Source organism: Mizuhopecten yessoensis, unplaced genomic scaffold, assembly GCF_002113885.1.
Source record: "Mizuhopecten yessoensis strain PY_sf001 unplaced genomic scaffold, ASM211388v2 scaffold6111, whole genome shotgun sequence".
In the NCBI taxonomy this organism is placed as follows: domain Eukaryota; kingdom Metazoa; phylum Mollusca; class Bivalvia; order Pectinida; family Pectinidae; genus Mizuhopecten; species Mizuhopecten yessoensis.
The window spans coordinates 791,288-807,671 of record NW_018406385.1 but is presented as its reverse complement, the minus strand read 5'-3'; the positions used below and the strand labels follow the sequence as shown (position 1 = coordinate 807,671).

Genomic DNA, 16,384 nt, shown 5'->3' with positions numbered 1-16,384 from the left:
AGGTGGTTAGAGGAAATATCATTACGAGAAAACCATAGACATCCGAGATTATTTAACATCTACAGATTTGCCAGGAAAGATTATATTGATGTATTTACATGATTAGTTTTTGGTTAAACACTTATTTATAAGTGACAATGATTTGAACTTTTAATAATAATAATAATTCGAAGTTCTTATATACCGCTTTATCACAATCTAGTTTGTAGGTCGTTTTAAAGCGGTTCACAAATTATCATCCGTGGATATAGGGTTTTTGCTATTAGTCAACAAGTCACTTGACTACCGTGCCTCACTTTGTGCTTTTCACTAATTACTGGTTAAAGTTGACCAACCTTTGAGCAACAGGGGTCATAAGGCCACAATTTGCACCCCTCGTTTGTTTCTATTAGAAGATAAAAAGCTGGTCAATTTTTATTTCTTCGATGTCTCCATAGCAGAACACAGAGAACACTCGATTCTGCAGGGGTCCGACACTAGTAGCGACATAGAATCATGCAACGTGATTATCGCTGATACATGAGGCTTTTACATATACTTACTTCCCCTGAGCCTGCAGAGGATGAACAGTAGCTTATTTCCAATACACCATTATTGTTTTACAAGGCGTTAAATTACCTGTGCGTGCCAATGATTGATCACCAACAAGCGCACAAAACAAATTCGATGAGGGAACGAGCTTTCCCCGCTTAGAGCCGACAAGATAAGTCAGCAAAGTGGAAGCAAGTAATTTCTCCTATACAATGTATACGGAAGCTGACATGTTCGTATTAGCAATGGTTTTATTATAAATCCTCTATTTAATTACAACAAAATACTTACCAAGGAACATGGATGAGATAATTGTCTTACGAAGGAAGTGTCGCCAAAACCCTAGAGTGAACATGGCACAAATAAGGACCACACGATATGATGAGTTACAATCAAAAACAAAACGTGACCCCCAAAGCAAATTGAAACACGTACTATGTGCGCGGATAGACAAAAGATAAAACACCAAGAGCGTCAGCGCAACAATGAAAGCGACAAAGTGTTAATAATGTCTATAAAAATGCTATCGACTGGGTACCCATGGATAAACCAGACGTTAAGTGGTCAGGATTTTAAAGGCAGAACCACTAGGAACGTTAACGATTCTTCCTCTCGATTCACACCTTCAGAATTTTTTAATGCGCCTGGAATTGCCACTCTACGTGAAACATAAGCGCCTTTGTGACCAATGATATGAGGAATGTTAAAAGGTAAATAATGAATGTCAGCCTCGAGACAAGCAGAAAAAACAGAAACTTAAGAAGGATAAAAAATTACAATTAACATTGACAGAAGCAACAAGAGAATAACGAAGAGTCACCATAACCACATTTCGAATACGAAATCGCTGAAACCAGGGCGAAAAACAAGAGAATACCAAAGGTTAAGCACAACATTAACTCTAACTCAAAACTCCTGAACCAAGAGCAAAGTACATTTTTTTTTATATAATTACTTGAAGGTCATAAAAAAGTCACAGAGCATAATAGCAGGTCTACTACTTTATCGACGACTCTTGCCTTGTAAATTAAGATAAAATCGAACTAATGGAAATGTAGGCCAAATCCAAAATATGTCAATGCAGGTCAAATTCAAATCAAATCTTCAAAGTGAGAACCAGTGCAGTGACAAAGGCAACGTAAGCCACTGTTCAGACAGGCGAAACAAGGGGCCCAAGCAAGACAAGCGGAAGTCAGCGCCGCAAGCGGTGTCCGCCTACACGAAGAACTGAGATATAGCGACAATACCTTAATCAAGAAAATGCTTGAATCGCATAATTGACTATGACAGTCGTTAATTAAACATTCTCCAACGCAATTTGCAAGAAATGTCGATTCAATTCACCAATTAAAGGAATACTTTAATTTGGAAAAAGAACGGACATCAGCTCCCATCGTTTCTGGTTAGCATTGATGCAAGAGGAATTAAAACGCTTCATTCTGGCAGCAAAAACAGTGCAGAATCGCCCCAGCTTAATTAACTCTGCGTCTATCTGAATGAATAGATTAACACTTGTAATACACTGACAAGCATTGCGTTGACTCGGAATTCCGTGTCCGTGACAAGACGATATTTGGGAGCGGCTGCAGATAATGATCTAAAACCGACGAACAGAACATGCTTTGTCCACGAATAAAACGCAGCTGTGGGTTATCGTATGACATCTCTTTTAACAACGGGTTTATGCCGCCTAATAATGGTAAATATATCTGTGCATGCGCACGTCCTTCATTAGCAAAGCCTGTGTATATATTTGGTCACTGGACGTGACAGTTTGTAGGTTGATGCTTTTAAGACTTCCGTGTCCAACACTGTATTGTATACAGGCATGCGTCTGAAAACGGATGCACAATCTTCAACTCAATGGGTTTATTTTCGTGCATATTAACAATGAAAGGAAACATTTGCATATTTCAATAATTTGGATTATTTTTTATGCATCGAATTTTGCCTTTATTTTGATAAAAAAAATGCGATTCAGAGCAAAATATCCAAAAATCAAATCAATTTTTTTAGCACCAATAAATTACTCGTCGAATCGTCTAAATCGGGAAAAATTTAGATATTAATCAAACACTAATTTTCTTTTTGTTGCTTTTGATGACATAAATTTTAGTTTTTGATATTTTTTTTAGATGTGATTTCATTATTAATATTAAGGTTACCTTTGACAAAAACAAACAAGTCGGCCGGAAACTTAGTTCAAAATCTCAAAACCTTTAAAATCTCGTTAATATAACTCGTCTCGCGCGATTACCGCTGTCAATAAAGAAAGTCCTTATTAGAACTGTAGGAGGCTGCATCGATATCCTGGAAAAACAATGGTGGCTGATATGTGTCATTTCGTTATTCGTTTGTTCTCCGCGGAAGATAATAATTTTACATTATAAAATGTCGTTATTTCGGGGGTTTTCGCGGCAAAATAACGACATCTTATTTTACTCTCCATAGTGTCGTTGATTCCTTAGGCAAAAATACGTCGAGCAAAAAGGCAAAATACATGTAATTATGCAGTAAGCATTGACCTACAAAAGTTATTTCGTGGTTCAAGTATAGTATTTTATCGTTATTTTGTCATTTCGTAGCGGAAATAATATCGAGAAGTTCTTAGTCCGCTATGAAATAACGACAATGGAATCTTATTTGGCGGTAAATTAATAGCTAGAACCTATTTTTTCTCGGGAAATGAATAAAAAATGATATTTTATAAATAAAAATCACTGTGTTTAGCGACGAAAAAATAATAATCAAAAAACCGAAATAACGCAATGTCAATTATAAGCCACCATAGACTTATACACAGTTCGCCACCTGTCTGCTGCGTCAGCCAAGCGATTATCTGTGTGTGTTGTATCACGCTGTGCTCTTGTGGATGCCAATTGAGATTTAGAGCCGCAGTATCATGTAATAACACATTTGATAACCCGCACAACGAAAGATTATTGGGATTTCAAAAGTGTATCGCGATAATTTCCGTATGGTTTCGTGTTTACATAGGCGCCGTACCACAATTACTATACTATAAGATCGAATGCACATCGCTAACCGGATGTTGTGACTAGCGAGGCATAACATGTCGGTGTATTCTAAATAAGAAAACAGTCAAAAAAGTATACGGAATTAGACACGACTGGATTTCCAACTTATTTTTTATATTTATTGAAATGGTGTTTTTAAGTCTTATGATTTTACATGTAAACCCAACTATCAAACAAAACACAGAGATTCACAAATGAAACACAGCGCCAAAACTGTAACGATATAATTAGTTATCTGCCCTTGTCTCTGTTGCCTGTGAACACTATATCACATAACATATCTTGTTTTATTTAAAACAACCAACATGCACGCTTTAATACAGTGAAAATAGCTGCACTGTGCAGTAAATATACTCTTAGTAATCACTATCGTAGCATGAAGGATCAACACCAACTTACGTAATGATCGTCCAAGCGTTATCGACAAGAGTGCAAACGGGCCCAACAACCAATGTATGTAGCATGCATTGTCTGTGCTGTACAAGCTCTTACCGATAATCAAGATATTAGGTGTGGTTTTCATTAACAACTAACTGAATTACGATCTTCATTTAATCAAATACAGCTCCGCATCAAGGTCATTTCCATCATCAAGGTCACGGCTGACCTGATTAGCGTATACTGAGTGTATAATTAGCAGAATATCGGATTGCTTTAAAGCATTTATTGAGTGTTACTCTCATCAATTGTCCGACAGATCTAAAGGTAGGAACAACCGTGAGCAGTTTTTGTAGTTTAGGGATTTCGATAACAGAAATCAAAAATCTAAGTCATCGGATGCTGCTTATGGAAATGAAAGTTTAATTTGGCTTATAAAGCAATTAGCGCTTATAACAGTGTTGATCGAAGTGGTTAAAAGCAATAAACAAGCTTCAAGGGCGATAACACAGTCTCAAGGGCGATAACCTTTACCACCTACAACACAGACGCTTTTTTTCGGATGAATCTTTCGATTTTTTATACAACATTCAATACTGCCACTAATATATTACAGAATGTATAAATAAACACAGGCGTGCGCTTAACGGGAATTTGTGCTAGAGTAAGCTCTTTTTATGTTTTCTTTTTCAAAATATAAATATTGTCGGAACTTCAATGCATTTAGGATAATTAACGTTTTGGTGCATAATCTCTTGTAAAGATAACATGACAGGCGTTATATTTTCTTAATTTGAGTAATTACTTTAAAGAATGATAAATATAATATAGCATTATTCCGTGTATTTTAAAGACGGCATTGTATTACATTAGAAAAGTTGAGTTCTAGTGGTGATGTGTACATTCAAACCTACTCTAGTGACCTTCTGTATAAAGCAAGTTTATGTCTTGTACGACTTTTCCCCTCTCCACACGTGTCCGAAATCTATTTACCTAAAAGTGACGATTTCAATTTTTGATCGGTAATTTTCCCTTCCTTGATAGTAACATCCGCGCTTCCCTATTTACACTGTTCGCATGTCTTTGTTGATTCGATATCCACGGTCTTGCTTCAAATAAAGTGATGTCCGATATGTTTTTCAAAAGCTGATGGACAAACTTACAACAAACTGTTTTGAGTGATACAGATTGATGAAGAATAAGTGTTACATGTACAGTAACCAGCATGCTCCAAAAGGGACATACGTCCTATCGAACATCTCAAATACCTATAAATGAATCGTGCGTTCGATAATTTGATACATGTAACCTATGAAAAAACTGCCAAGAATCCAATAGTAGAATCATATACTAAGTAGTTAGAATAAATATCCACCTAAAAACTCAAATTACAAATATTTCAAAAAATAAATTTGTCACAAATGTTTTGAATTCTTCGTTAACATAAATACCCATTGATGGTAAATTTGATATGAGCAATATTTCCACATTCATTAAAATTCAGAACATAATACGCACGTCTTGAGATTCAAAATATTCCACTCTAGACAATATTTGAAGCTTTAATCACTGTCAAGAATATGATATTTTCACTGAAGATACATTAACCATTATGCTAATAAACCTGGCTACATGGACATTGTAAAACCTGATCATGAACGAAAACCAAATTGCAAACTCTGCGTATGTAAGGCACGTGCGTGGTGGTGTTTAAAATCCTTCATTCGGATTGTGTGCGCTTGGTATTAAAATCATTTGAAAATACTTTAATATATCATTTTTGTTGCTGAAGTCATATTGATTTACAATTATTTAGCGACATATACATTAAAATAACAATGTGCATTCATTTTCCATTAAATCTCCCTAAAAATGAAAATGACACTATCAGCAAGTTACGTGCAATAGCAAATGGGCGTTACAGAGCTCTCCTGAAAGTAAACGGTGCCGAACTATTTTGCTGTCGTGATTTGTGCTACCTCTGGGAGTACGAACCCTAACCATACGTAAACAGTAACGAGTTTATATTTTCACTGACAGTACAGATAAGAATGAAGTTTATCGGTGTGTTATTTGCGCAAGGGAATTTGATTTTTTGTCAGTAACAGATGTAAAAAATATCTTGGTAATTCAATGTTTCTGAAACGGAAGCAAAATTGAGAATAACGCCACGCATCAAGAGGAGGCATGTGAAATGGCAGCACATTGGTTTTGAATTAATTGCTTCCTTTCTCAGTCAAACCCGTATGACAATAATATTATACCATCCTATACGCAATTGATACATTTTTTCCACCAGGTAAAGTATGCTTAGTAATCATTCGATTTTTAATCATAATGTATAAACGTACATGTTAGTTAAAGTATTAAAGACCAAGCTTTTTTGTCTTTGCACTGAATATCGTAAACATATTTTACAAATCCGCTGCAAATCCGCTAATAAACACTTCTAGATACAATGCGTATGAATGCAATCAGTGTCAATTCCTATGCCGCCGAGAAAGGTCACTGATGTCGTTTGTAAAGACGACACGCACACTGTAATACCTCAGCTGTTCATTTTCGAAAGCCTTATATTTAGAAAGTTGATAACTATCAATTAAGTATGTAGATGTATGTAAATATACGTAAAAGTATGTAAATATATCTACCAAGATCTTAAAGTGGGCTTCATGGAATAATGGTTTGGACGCTGAAAAAAGATACTGCAGTATATATATTGTACTTTTACTTATACAAGGCTCAACGACAAAGAAACAAAAAAAGTGAGACTGTGTAAGGTTTCCTTTCTACTTATCGCAAATGGAAATTCAAGCAGACTTCATAGGTCAAGCTCTAGTACATGTAAATCTTGGTTAAAAGCGGAAATTGCAATCCGACGCTGCACCTATGATTTTGTACAGGTCGATTTAAAGCTTTAATCCGCTCTGTTTATTTAGAAACACATTTTGTAACGTAGACTTGACCTCTCTGTACGCATATCACCTGCACCGCTAGGTAACATTGCGTTGAAACCCATATCCAATAGCAGTTTAACAATTTGTGTCTGTAAATCAGAATGATTAATTTCAAATAGGAAACAAGAATACATTGTAAATTCAACATTCGTGTTTTTCACAAAACAAGCTTTCAAACTTTTAATTTAACTGGCGTCGACAAAAACAAAACAAAATACCAAATAAACAAGGTGTAGCTATTGGGGTCGGTTCATGTGCAAAATGAAGTGTTTGCATCAGATTACAAACGGCTGCATACCGCTTGAAGTAAAATAAATGTGATTTAATTCAAATGTATATGTACGGACATGTATATATAAACGATGATCACTTGTGTAAAAAAATGTAAATATTTGAAGTGCATTTTTGCATTTGAATTAATTTTTTACTTTTCTTTTTCTATAAGAAAGTACAAATAATTAAAGTGCATTTTTGCCTCTGAATTTTTAGTTTGTTTTTGAGGTTTTCTGATTCAGTATGATAACGTACATACAGTTCAAGTGCAATTTTCCCACATCAGTTTTGGTTTTCTGTAGGATTTCTGACTCAGTGATAGAAAGTAAAATTAATTAAAAGTAAGTTTTTTACCTCTGAATTCTTTAGATTTTCTGGAGATTGTACAAAAAATGAGTCCATAGGCCGCTATCATGATGCCGAGAGGAATCATAAACTGTACAAATAGACAAAAGATGTTGTACATCCACTTGTACTGGGGGTGAGGATAGGAGGCGATGTCCACACACTGATAGAAGTCCTCTTTAAACGGTCCTCGAAGCACGCTGAATACAAGAAGCTGAAAAAAACCAAAATCATAAATAACATTCATTGATAATACATTTTTTTAATGTAAATTGGTTATTTTTATTGCAAAACAGAGTGAGTGCGTCAATTCAACAATGCAAGAATCTGTTGAAATTTGTTAAAACGCTAAAATTTGTGGTCGCTAAATAAACATTTTTACAGTACAGAAATAGAAATAGGTAGAAATGTGTACGGGTTCACATGTCTAGAACAGGGACCTTTTATTTTAATTAAACTGTTACTTTTTACCACAAAAGTGGCCAGGTGTTTTCTTCAAAAGCGGTAAAATGTAACCTTTTACCTGTAAACCTCGAGCGATGACGACAAAAGTCTGTACAGATAAAGACCTTGATGTAAAAATAATAAGTTGTTAATTAAGGATATGATAAACGGTGCAGGGGGAAATGTACTAATTTCTCCTTTTCTTATATATTTGGGCCTATTTCCTTTACTTTAGCGTTTTTGATTAATATGATTAACAAAAAAAATTTTAAAGTCGTTTCCATTTTATCTTAACCTTACGATACATGTCTCAATTCATTTGTAGCCGGTATGATATTCCATTTGTTTGGAGGCGCGAACGTAGACCGCGAAATTAAAACCGGATTCTAACATGATAATGGGACTTTAAACTATGATGACTGTAAAACCAGCAAGCTTTGATATTATTAAAATAGTTCCTTTCCGGTTTGTTCCCTATACTGCAAGCGCATTATATGGAAAAGCAAAAAAGAATGTTCATTTAAATATAACTGTGTCGCCAAATCAACACCAACACCTGCTAACTGGAAGAGCAATTGTGTTACTAGTTTAAGGGAAAATAGAGGTAAGATCAAAAGGTTGATTAATGAATGGTCATTTTGTTTATAGCAAGTTATCAATATTAGATAAGCTTAAAACAATAGGATGAAATACGTTTACAAATAGCAAAATCAAAATAACGCCGATAGTATTACTTTGAGATTGCATATATTGGATTTTGGAGCAGAAATGGTGTCGCAAGTTGCAGCGTTAAGTTCTGGGATGTCTATAAGATGTAGGAAATACTTAAGATTCTAATCAATCCTGTCTTCTAAATTTCAATCAAGTTTTGTGAAAAAACAAAACTTTTGTAGTTCTAGATAGTTGTAGATCGATAGACGAACAAATAAACAGCTAAATAATTAAAACTAGATACAGATAAAGAAGCTAAATGGAATAGGGCAAATTGTCTTGCGAATAACCCCCAGCAACAGGATTCCCTAAAAAACTATAATAAACACCATTGTAAAGTGCAAAAGGTCACAGTACGAGATTTTGGGACACACAACAAAGATTCTGACTCCGACCGCGGTGATCTTGACGGCTGATACAGGGTAACAAGTTCCTGTAGATACCGAGGAGCTGTTTCATTCAATGCCTTGTATGTGTATACCAGAATTTTGTACTGCGACCTGTATCGTACAGGTAACCGGTGCAACGAATAAAGCGCAGGTGTGATGTGCTCTCTCTTTCGAGTACGAGTAACTAGCCGTGCTGCAGTGTTCTGAACCCTCTGCAGACGACTAGTTAGTTTGTCAGATATACCACAGAGCAGGGCGTTACCATAATCCAACCGAGAGGTAACAAGTGAATGCACCAAAATCTTGCATGCATCTGCAGTTAGAAACTGCCGAATACAGCCGATGTTCCTGATCTGGTAGTAACAGGATTTGGCAATAGCGTTCACTTGTTTCTCCATGTTCAGAGAACTGTCAAAGTATACCCCTAGGTTTTTAACAGCTGGAACAGTCTCAATAGTTCTGGCACCAACCTTGAGCTGGAGAACCATTGTTTGCTGACACTTTGGGGAAAAGACGATTAGTTCCGTCTTTTCCTGATTAAGTTTAAGCATGTTGGCGTTCATCCAGATACTGATTTCTGTCAGACAAGCTTCAGACTTTCCGAGACTGTATTCCAACTGTCCTGTGGTTTTATGACCAAGTAAATTTGTGTGTCATCAGCATAGCAGTGATAGCGAAGGCTATGGCGACGACAAATCTCTCCAATCGGTTTGGAGTACATACAATATTTTCTTGGTCCTAACACCGACCCTTGAGGAACCCCGAAATCTAGCACTTTGTCATGTGAGGTGGCAGATCCCATGGCAACAGAGTTTATAAATGAGTTTTGTTTAATAGTACATTGATAAAACAAATATAAAATGTCCACATGTCACCAACGGTATGCCGAAAGAAAGTGAATACTTCGAGACGTGTGTGATAAACCTTCTATGAATCTAAAATAAAACAAGATCCAGATTTGTCAATTACAAGGAAATTGGTTTACAGTGCCCTCTTTCTGACGTCATATTTAGAGAAAGTACATGAAACAAAATATAATTCATAACATGGAAGAGCTTATTTCATGGTACATTTTTATGTCATGGCGGTATTACTGGAGAAAAAAACCCCACAAACACGAGAAGTGATGACACCGGAGTGAAACTAAACGAGACCAATCATTGAGCTTTTGTAGTGATCGAAACTATATAAAAAAGGATATAAAGGAAATATTTTCAAATGAAACGCTGCGGGTGACCAATAAAGCCCGTAGTCTTCATAAACCTGCTTCTCGAAACTCTGTGTGTCAGTTTGTCTGTAAGTAGTGGGCATATACAATATAAATTATGATATTCGGACTATGCTCTTGACTACCGAATCAACTGTACAATGTTTCAAATTTGGAGAAGCAGGGCTATCATCATAAAGAAAGGGAATGTTCACAATCAGAAAATATGTACTTATCGTACAGCTTAGTAGTAATATAAGTCAACGTGCTGGTTATGTTCCGAGTAAAGCACTAGGAATGCGGCGAATGTAGAAGTGTCTGTTTTTTTTATTGGTATTGATTCTGGTTATATACAATCTAGGTCAACAACGTTTTTGTTATACTGTATACAATCTAGGTCAACAACGTTTTTGTTAGAAATTGATTTTAAAGCACATCGTCGATATATCTGAAAGTGAAATTGAAGACTTGGCAAGGTTTTTATTGCCAATCCTAGCAAGTTCTATAATAAATTCAGCCTCAAAAGACGATATAAGAAAGTCTACTAGGAATGATGATTTAATTGGTGTAGGACAAACAAAACCACCAGAAATTCTTAAGATGAATTGACGGAGATGCAAATCAGACTGGAATCGACTGTATAGGAAAGAAATTGTTCGTTTGTGTTTTTTTTTTCTTTTCTTGTTTTTTTTCTCTCATTTTTTTGTTTTAAATAATAACTTACTCTGACGCATGGGTAAAAATATTATCATAAGACACTTAATCCGGGTGTCATTTGACCAGAGCACCCGGCTCTCCTGATATTTTTCGGAAAACACTAATTTCATCTTAGACGTTCGTCTAGTTTTGCACAAAATGTGCTCTAAAATAGCTTACAACAATATATCTGCATCACGATGTGCCTTTTCTTGAAAAGAAATCTCCCATAATCTGAGAACGAAGGCATTGATTTAGGTAAGGTTTGTATGGTAATTGGAATTGGAAAAATTTGGAAAATCCAAACGTCCTTTTAAAACACACGTCTTCGATGCAAGGATGTACGAAAATAATAAAAAAAAAGTTCTTCAAAAACCCTATAATAACATTAATGCCACTTTTGAAGTATATAATGGGACAATAGGACTGTGATACTGATTTAAAGGAACTGAGCATGGTAGTAAGAAGTTGGAATACTGACCAGCAACTCCCAGAGCCTGCGATAATACGCCGTGTTGAGTAGCTCGTACAACCACAGATTAGCAAACGGTACCACTAGCAAAAATAACCTTATGTATAAAGTATCTTGTGTAAGCCTGGACGCGTTAACAGGACAACATACAGAATGTCATCAGCATTAATTTAAACAGAAAATGATGACACTCTCACGTGTTAAATTTCCTTAGATCGGAACACCATGACCTTGGTACAATGATTTATTGGTATTTACAGCGAGAGTGCTTTACAGGAATGTACGTCAATAATGCATTATCATGTGTGTAATCTCTTAACTAAGCTGAAATGATCGATAACGTCGACGTCATTCTGATAATAAAGAAAGATACGATAAAATTAGAGCCTAGGACGTCGGGAAATTTATGGTAATTCTTTTGCTAGCTGTGGCCATGTTTAGCATACTTGGTTATCATTAGAAAGCTGTGCATCAATGATATCTAATAACAACTCATCCATTATTTCATTTTTTTTTGCCTAAAGAAAAAATGTGCCAAGAGAAAATTATAATGTAAAAATAGTTCATTGATTACGTAAATGTTTTGAATTTGAAGTTCTTGACGTCATATATTTCACATGTCAATTTGGCCTTTTTGTTTTAATAGTGGACCGTCTAGATTCATTCGACATTTTGAGAACGAGTATCACCATCTTTTGATTTTTAATTGATCAACGAGAATATACCACAGTGTCAACAAAAACAGACAAAATATACCTCAGTGTCAAAACACACAGACAAAATATAACACTGTGTCAACACACCATGACAAAATATACCACAGTGTCAATACATCATGACAAAATATACCGCAGTGTCAAAACACACAGCAAAATATACTACAGTGTCAACAAAAACAGACAAAATATACCTCCGTGTCAACACACACAGATAAAATATACCACAGTGTCAACACACCACGACAAAATATACCTCAGTGTCAAAACACAAAGAAAAATATACTATAGTGTCAACAAAAACAGACAAAATATACCTCAGTGTCAACACACACAGACAAATTATACCTCAGTGTCAACACACCAATACAGATAGAAAAATACCTCAGTGTCAACACACCATGACAAAATATACCCCAGTGTCAACACACACAGACCAAAATATACCTCAGTGTCAGCACACACAGATTAAAAAAAAATACCTCAGTGTCAACACACCAAAAACAAAATATACCACAGTGTCAACACACATAGACAAAATATACCACAGTGTCAACACACTATGACAAAATATACCACAGCGTCAACACACACAAACGAAATATACCACAGTGTCAACACACACAAACAAAATATACCACAGTGTCAACACACACAAACAAAATATACCCCAGTGTCATCACAAACAGCAAAAATGTACCCCAGTGACAACACACCGGGACAAAATAAACCTCAGTGTCAACACAAACAGATAAAATATACCACAGTTAAAATATACCACATTTTCAGCACACACCGAGAAAATTTACCACAGTATCAACACACCGGGACAAAATATACCACAGTGTCACCTCTCACGGATAAAATATACCACAGTGTCAACACACTGGGACAAAATATACCACATTGTCAACACTCACCGAGAAAATGTACCACAGTATCAACACACCGGGACAAAATATACCACAGTCATAACTCTCACAGATGAAATATACCACAGTGTCAACACACTGGGACAAAATATACCACAGTGTCAACAAACCGGGCAAAAATATACCACAGTGTCTACACTCACGGTTAAAACATACCACAATATCAAGTTAAAGAGACAAAACAGCATCAACACAAAGATACAAAATCCTAACTCAAAGACGAAACGACAAAAAAAAATGAACAGGAACTGATGATAAACCAGCTACTCAAGTTCTCTCAATTTTAGATATCGTTGTTACGAGAGAGATAGAAGTGATTACATTCTGCTTTAAAGCTCTAAGCGTTTTCCATTCCGCTGTCATTTATTTCTGATAAAGCGAACGTAGTTTCCTTCAAGAGAGGATAATACCGGTAATACAGATGTGCTTCAGCCGAGTATTGATAGATGCCGACGCAATCCAGGGGTGCTGAAGTTAATATANCAATGTCAACACAAACAAATAAAATATACATCAGTGTCAATACAAACAGACAAAATATACATCAATGTCAACACAAACAGACAAAATATACAACAGTGTCAACACAAACAGACAAAATATACCCCAGTGTTAACAAAAACAGACAAAATATACCACAGTGTCAACACAAACAGACAAAATATACCTGTGTCAACACAAACAGACAAAATATACCCCAGTGTTAACACAAACAGACAAAATATACATCAATGTCAACACAGACAGATAAAATATACCACATTGTCAACACAAACAGATAAAATATATCACAGTGTCAACACAAACAGATAAAATATACCACAGTGTCAACACAAACAGATAAAATATACCTCAGTGTCAACACAAAGAAATAAAATATACCACAGTGTCAACACAAACAGATAAAATATACCACAGTGTTAACATAAATAGACAAAATATACTTCAGTGTCAACACAAACAGACAAAATATACCACAGTGTCAACACAAACAGATAAAATATACCACAGTGTCAACACAAACAGATCAAATATACCTCAGTGTCAACACAAACAGACAAAATATACCCCAGTGTTAACACAAACAGACAAAATATACATCAATATCAACACCAACAGATAAAATATACCACGGTGTCAACACACCATGATAAAATATACCACAGTGTCAACACAAACAGATAAAATATACCACAGTGTCAACACAAACAGAAAAAATATACCACAGTGTCAACACAAACAAACAAAATATACCACAGTGTCAACACAAACAAATCAAATATACCTCAGTGTTAACACAAACAGACAAAATATGCATCAATGTCAACACAAACAGTTAAAATATACCTCAGTGTCAACACAAGCAGACAAAATATACCACAGTGTCAACACTCACAAAGAAATATACCACAGTGTCGACACACAGACAAAATATACCACAGTTTCAGCACACACAGATCAAATTTAATATAGTGTCAACACAAACAGACAAAATATACCACAGTGTCAACACAAACAGACAAAATTTACCACAGTGTCAACACAAACAGATAAAATATACCACAGTGTCGACACACAGACAAAAATATACCACAGTTTCAGCACACACAGACAAAATATACATCAGTGTCAACATGAACAAATAAAATATACCTCAGTGTCAACACAAACAGACAAAATATACCTCAGTGTCAACACAAACAGACAAAATATACCTCAGTGACAACACAAACAGATACAATATACCTCAGTGTCAACACAAACAAAATATACCACAGTGTTAACACACACAGACAAAATATACCTCAGTGTCAACACATAATGACAAAATATACATCAGTGTCAACACAAACAGACAAGATATACCTCAGTGTCAACTCAAACAGATAAAATATACCACAGTGTCAACACAAACAGACAAAATATACCTCAGTGTCAACACACACAGACAAAATATACATCAGTGTCAACACAAACAGATAAAATATACCACAGTGTCAACACTCACAAACAAAATATACCACAGTGTCGAAACACAGTTAAAATAAACCACAGTTTCAGCACACACAGATCAAATTTACTACAGTGTCAACACAAGCAAATAAAATATACCACAGTGTCAACACACCGGGACAAAATATACCACAGTTAAAATAAACAACATTGTCTAAACACACCGAGCAAATATACCACAGTGTCAACACACTGGGACAAAATATACCACAGTGTCAACACTCACGGATAAAATATATCACATTGTCAACACGCCATGACAAGTATACCACATTGTCAACACAAACATATAAAATATACCACAGTGTCAACACACCGGGACAAAATATGCCACAGTTAAAATATACTACATTGTCAACACACACCGAGAAAATATACCACAGTATCAACACACAGGGACAAAATATACCACAGTGTCAACTCTCACGGATAAAATATACCACAGTGTCAACACACTGGGACAAAATATACCACAGTGTCAACTCTCACGGATAAAATATACCACAGTGTCAACACACACCGAGAAAATATACCACAGTATCAACACACAGGGACAAAATATACCGCAGTGTCAACTCTCACGGATAAAATATACCACAGTGTCAACACACAGGGACAAAATATACCACAGTGTCAACACACCGGGACAAAATATACCACAGTGTCTACACTCACGGTTAAAATATACCACAATATCAAGTTAAAGAGACAAAAAATACCACAGCATCACCACAAAGATACAAAATCCTAACTCAAAGACGAAACGACAAAAAAATCCCGGAACTGATGATATACCAGCTACTCAAGTTCTCTCAATTCTAGATTACGTTGTTACGAGAGACAGAGAAGTGATTACATTCTGCTATAAAGCTCTAAGCGTTTTCCATTCCGCTGTCATTTATTTTCAGATAAAGCGAATGTAGTTTCCTTCAAGAGAGGATAATACCGGTAATACAGATGTGCTTCAGCCGAGTATGGATAGATCACGACGCAATCCAGGGGTGCTGAAGTTAATATAAGCAGGTCGTAAGCAAAGCAAACAAATAGGCTCGGTAGAACAACCTTGACCTACATACGGGTATCTTTAATACCTCAAAGACGACATTTTACAGTCATAACTCGTCCTTGACAGCTGTTGAAAATTCTTCTATTTCACATACAAGAAATTGGTATTCCTTAAGTACTTGTAAATTGTCTTTGTGAAAGTTTAGAAAAAAAATACAAGTTTCCCCTTTTAAAGCAGTCTGATAGCATCAATATCAAAGGATCGGGGAACATTTTG

General features: G+C 35.6%; 1 protein-coding gene across 5 annotated transcripts in view; it reads right to left on the bottom strand.

Moving 5' to 3' along the window:
- Nucleotides 1–16,384, bottom strand: part of LOC110451502 (gonadotropin-releasing hormone receptor-like) — a 120,460-nt gene that overhangs the window by 76,561 nt on the left and 27,515 nt on the right. For all 5 annotated transcript variants that reach the window (XM_021499556.1, XM_021499558.1, XM_021499554.1 and 2 more), the window contains exon 2: nucleotides 7,532–7,736. In XM_021499556.1, coding sequence (XP_021355231.1) covers nucleotides 7,532–7,736 — 205 coding nt within the window. The remainder of the gene's footprint in view (nucleotides 1–7,531; nucleotides 7,737–16,384) is intronic.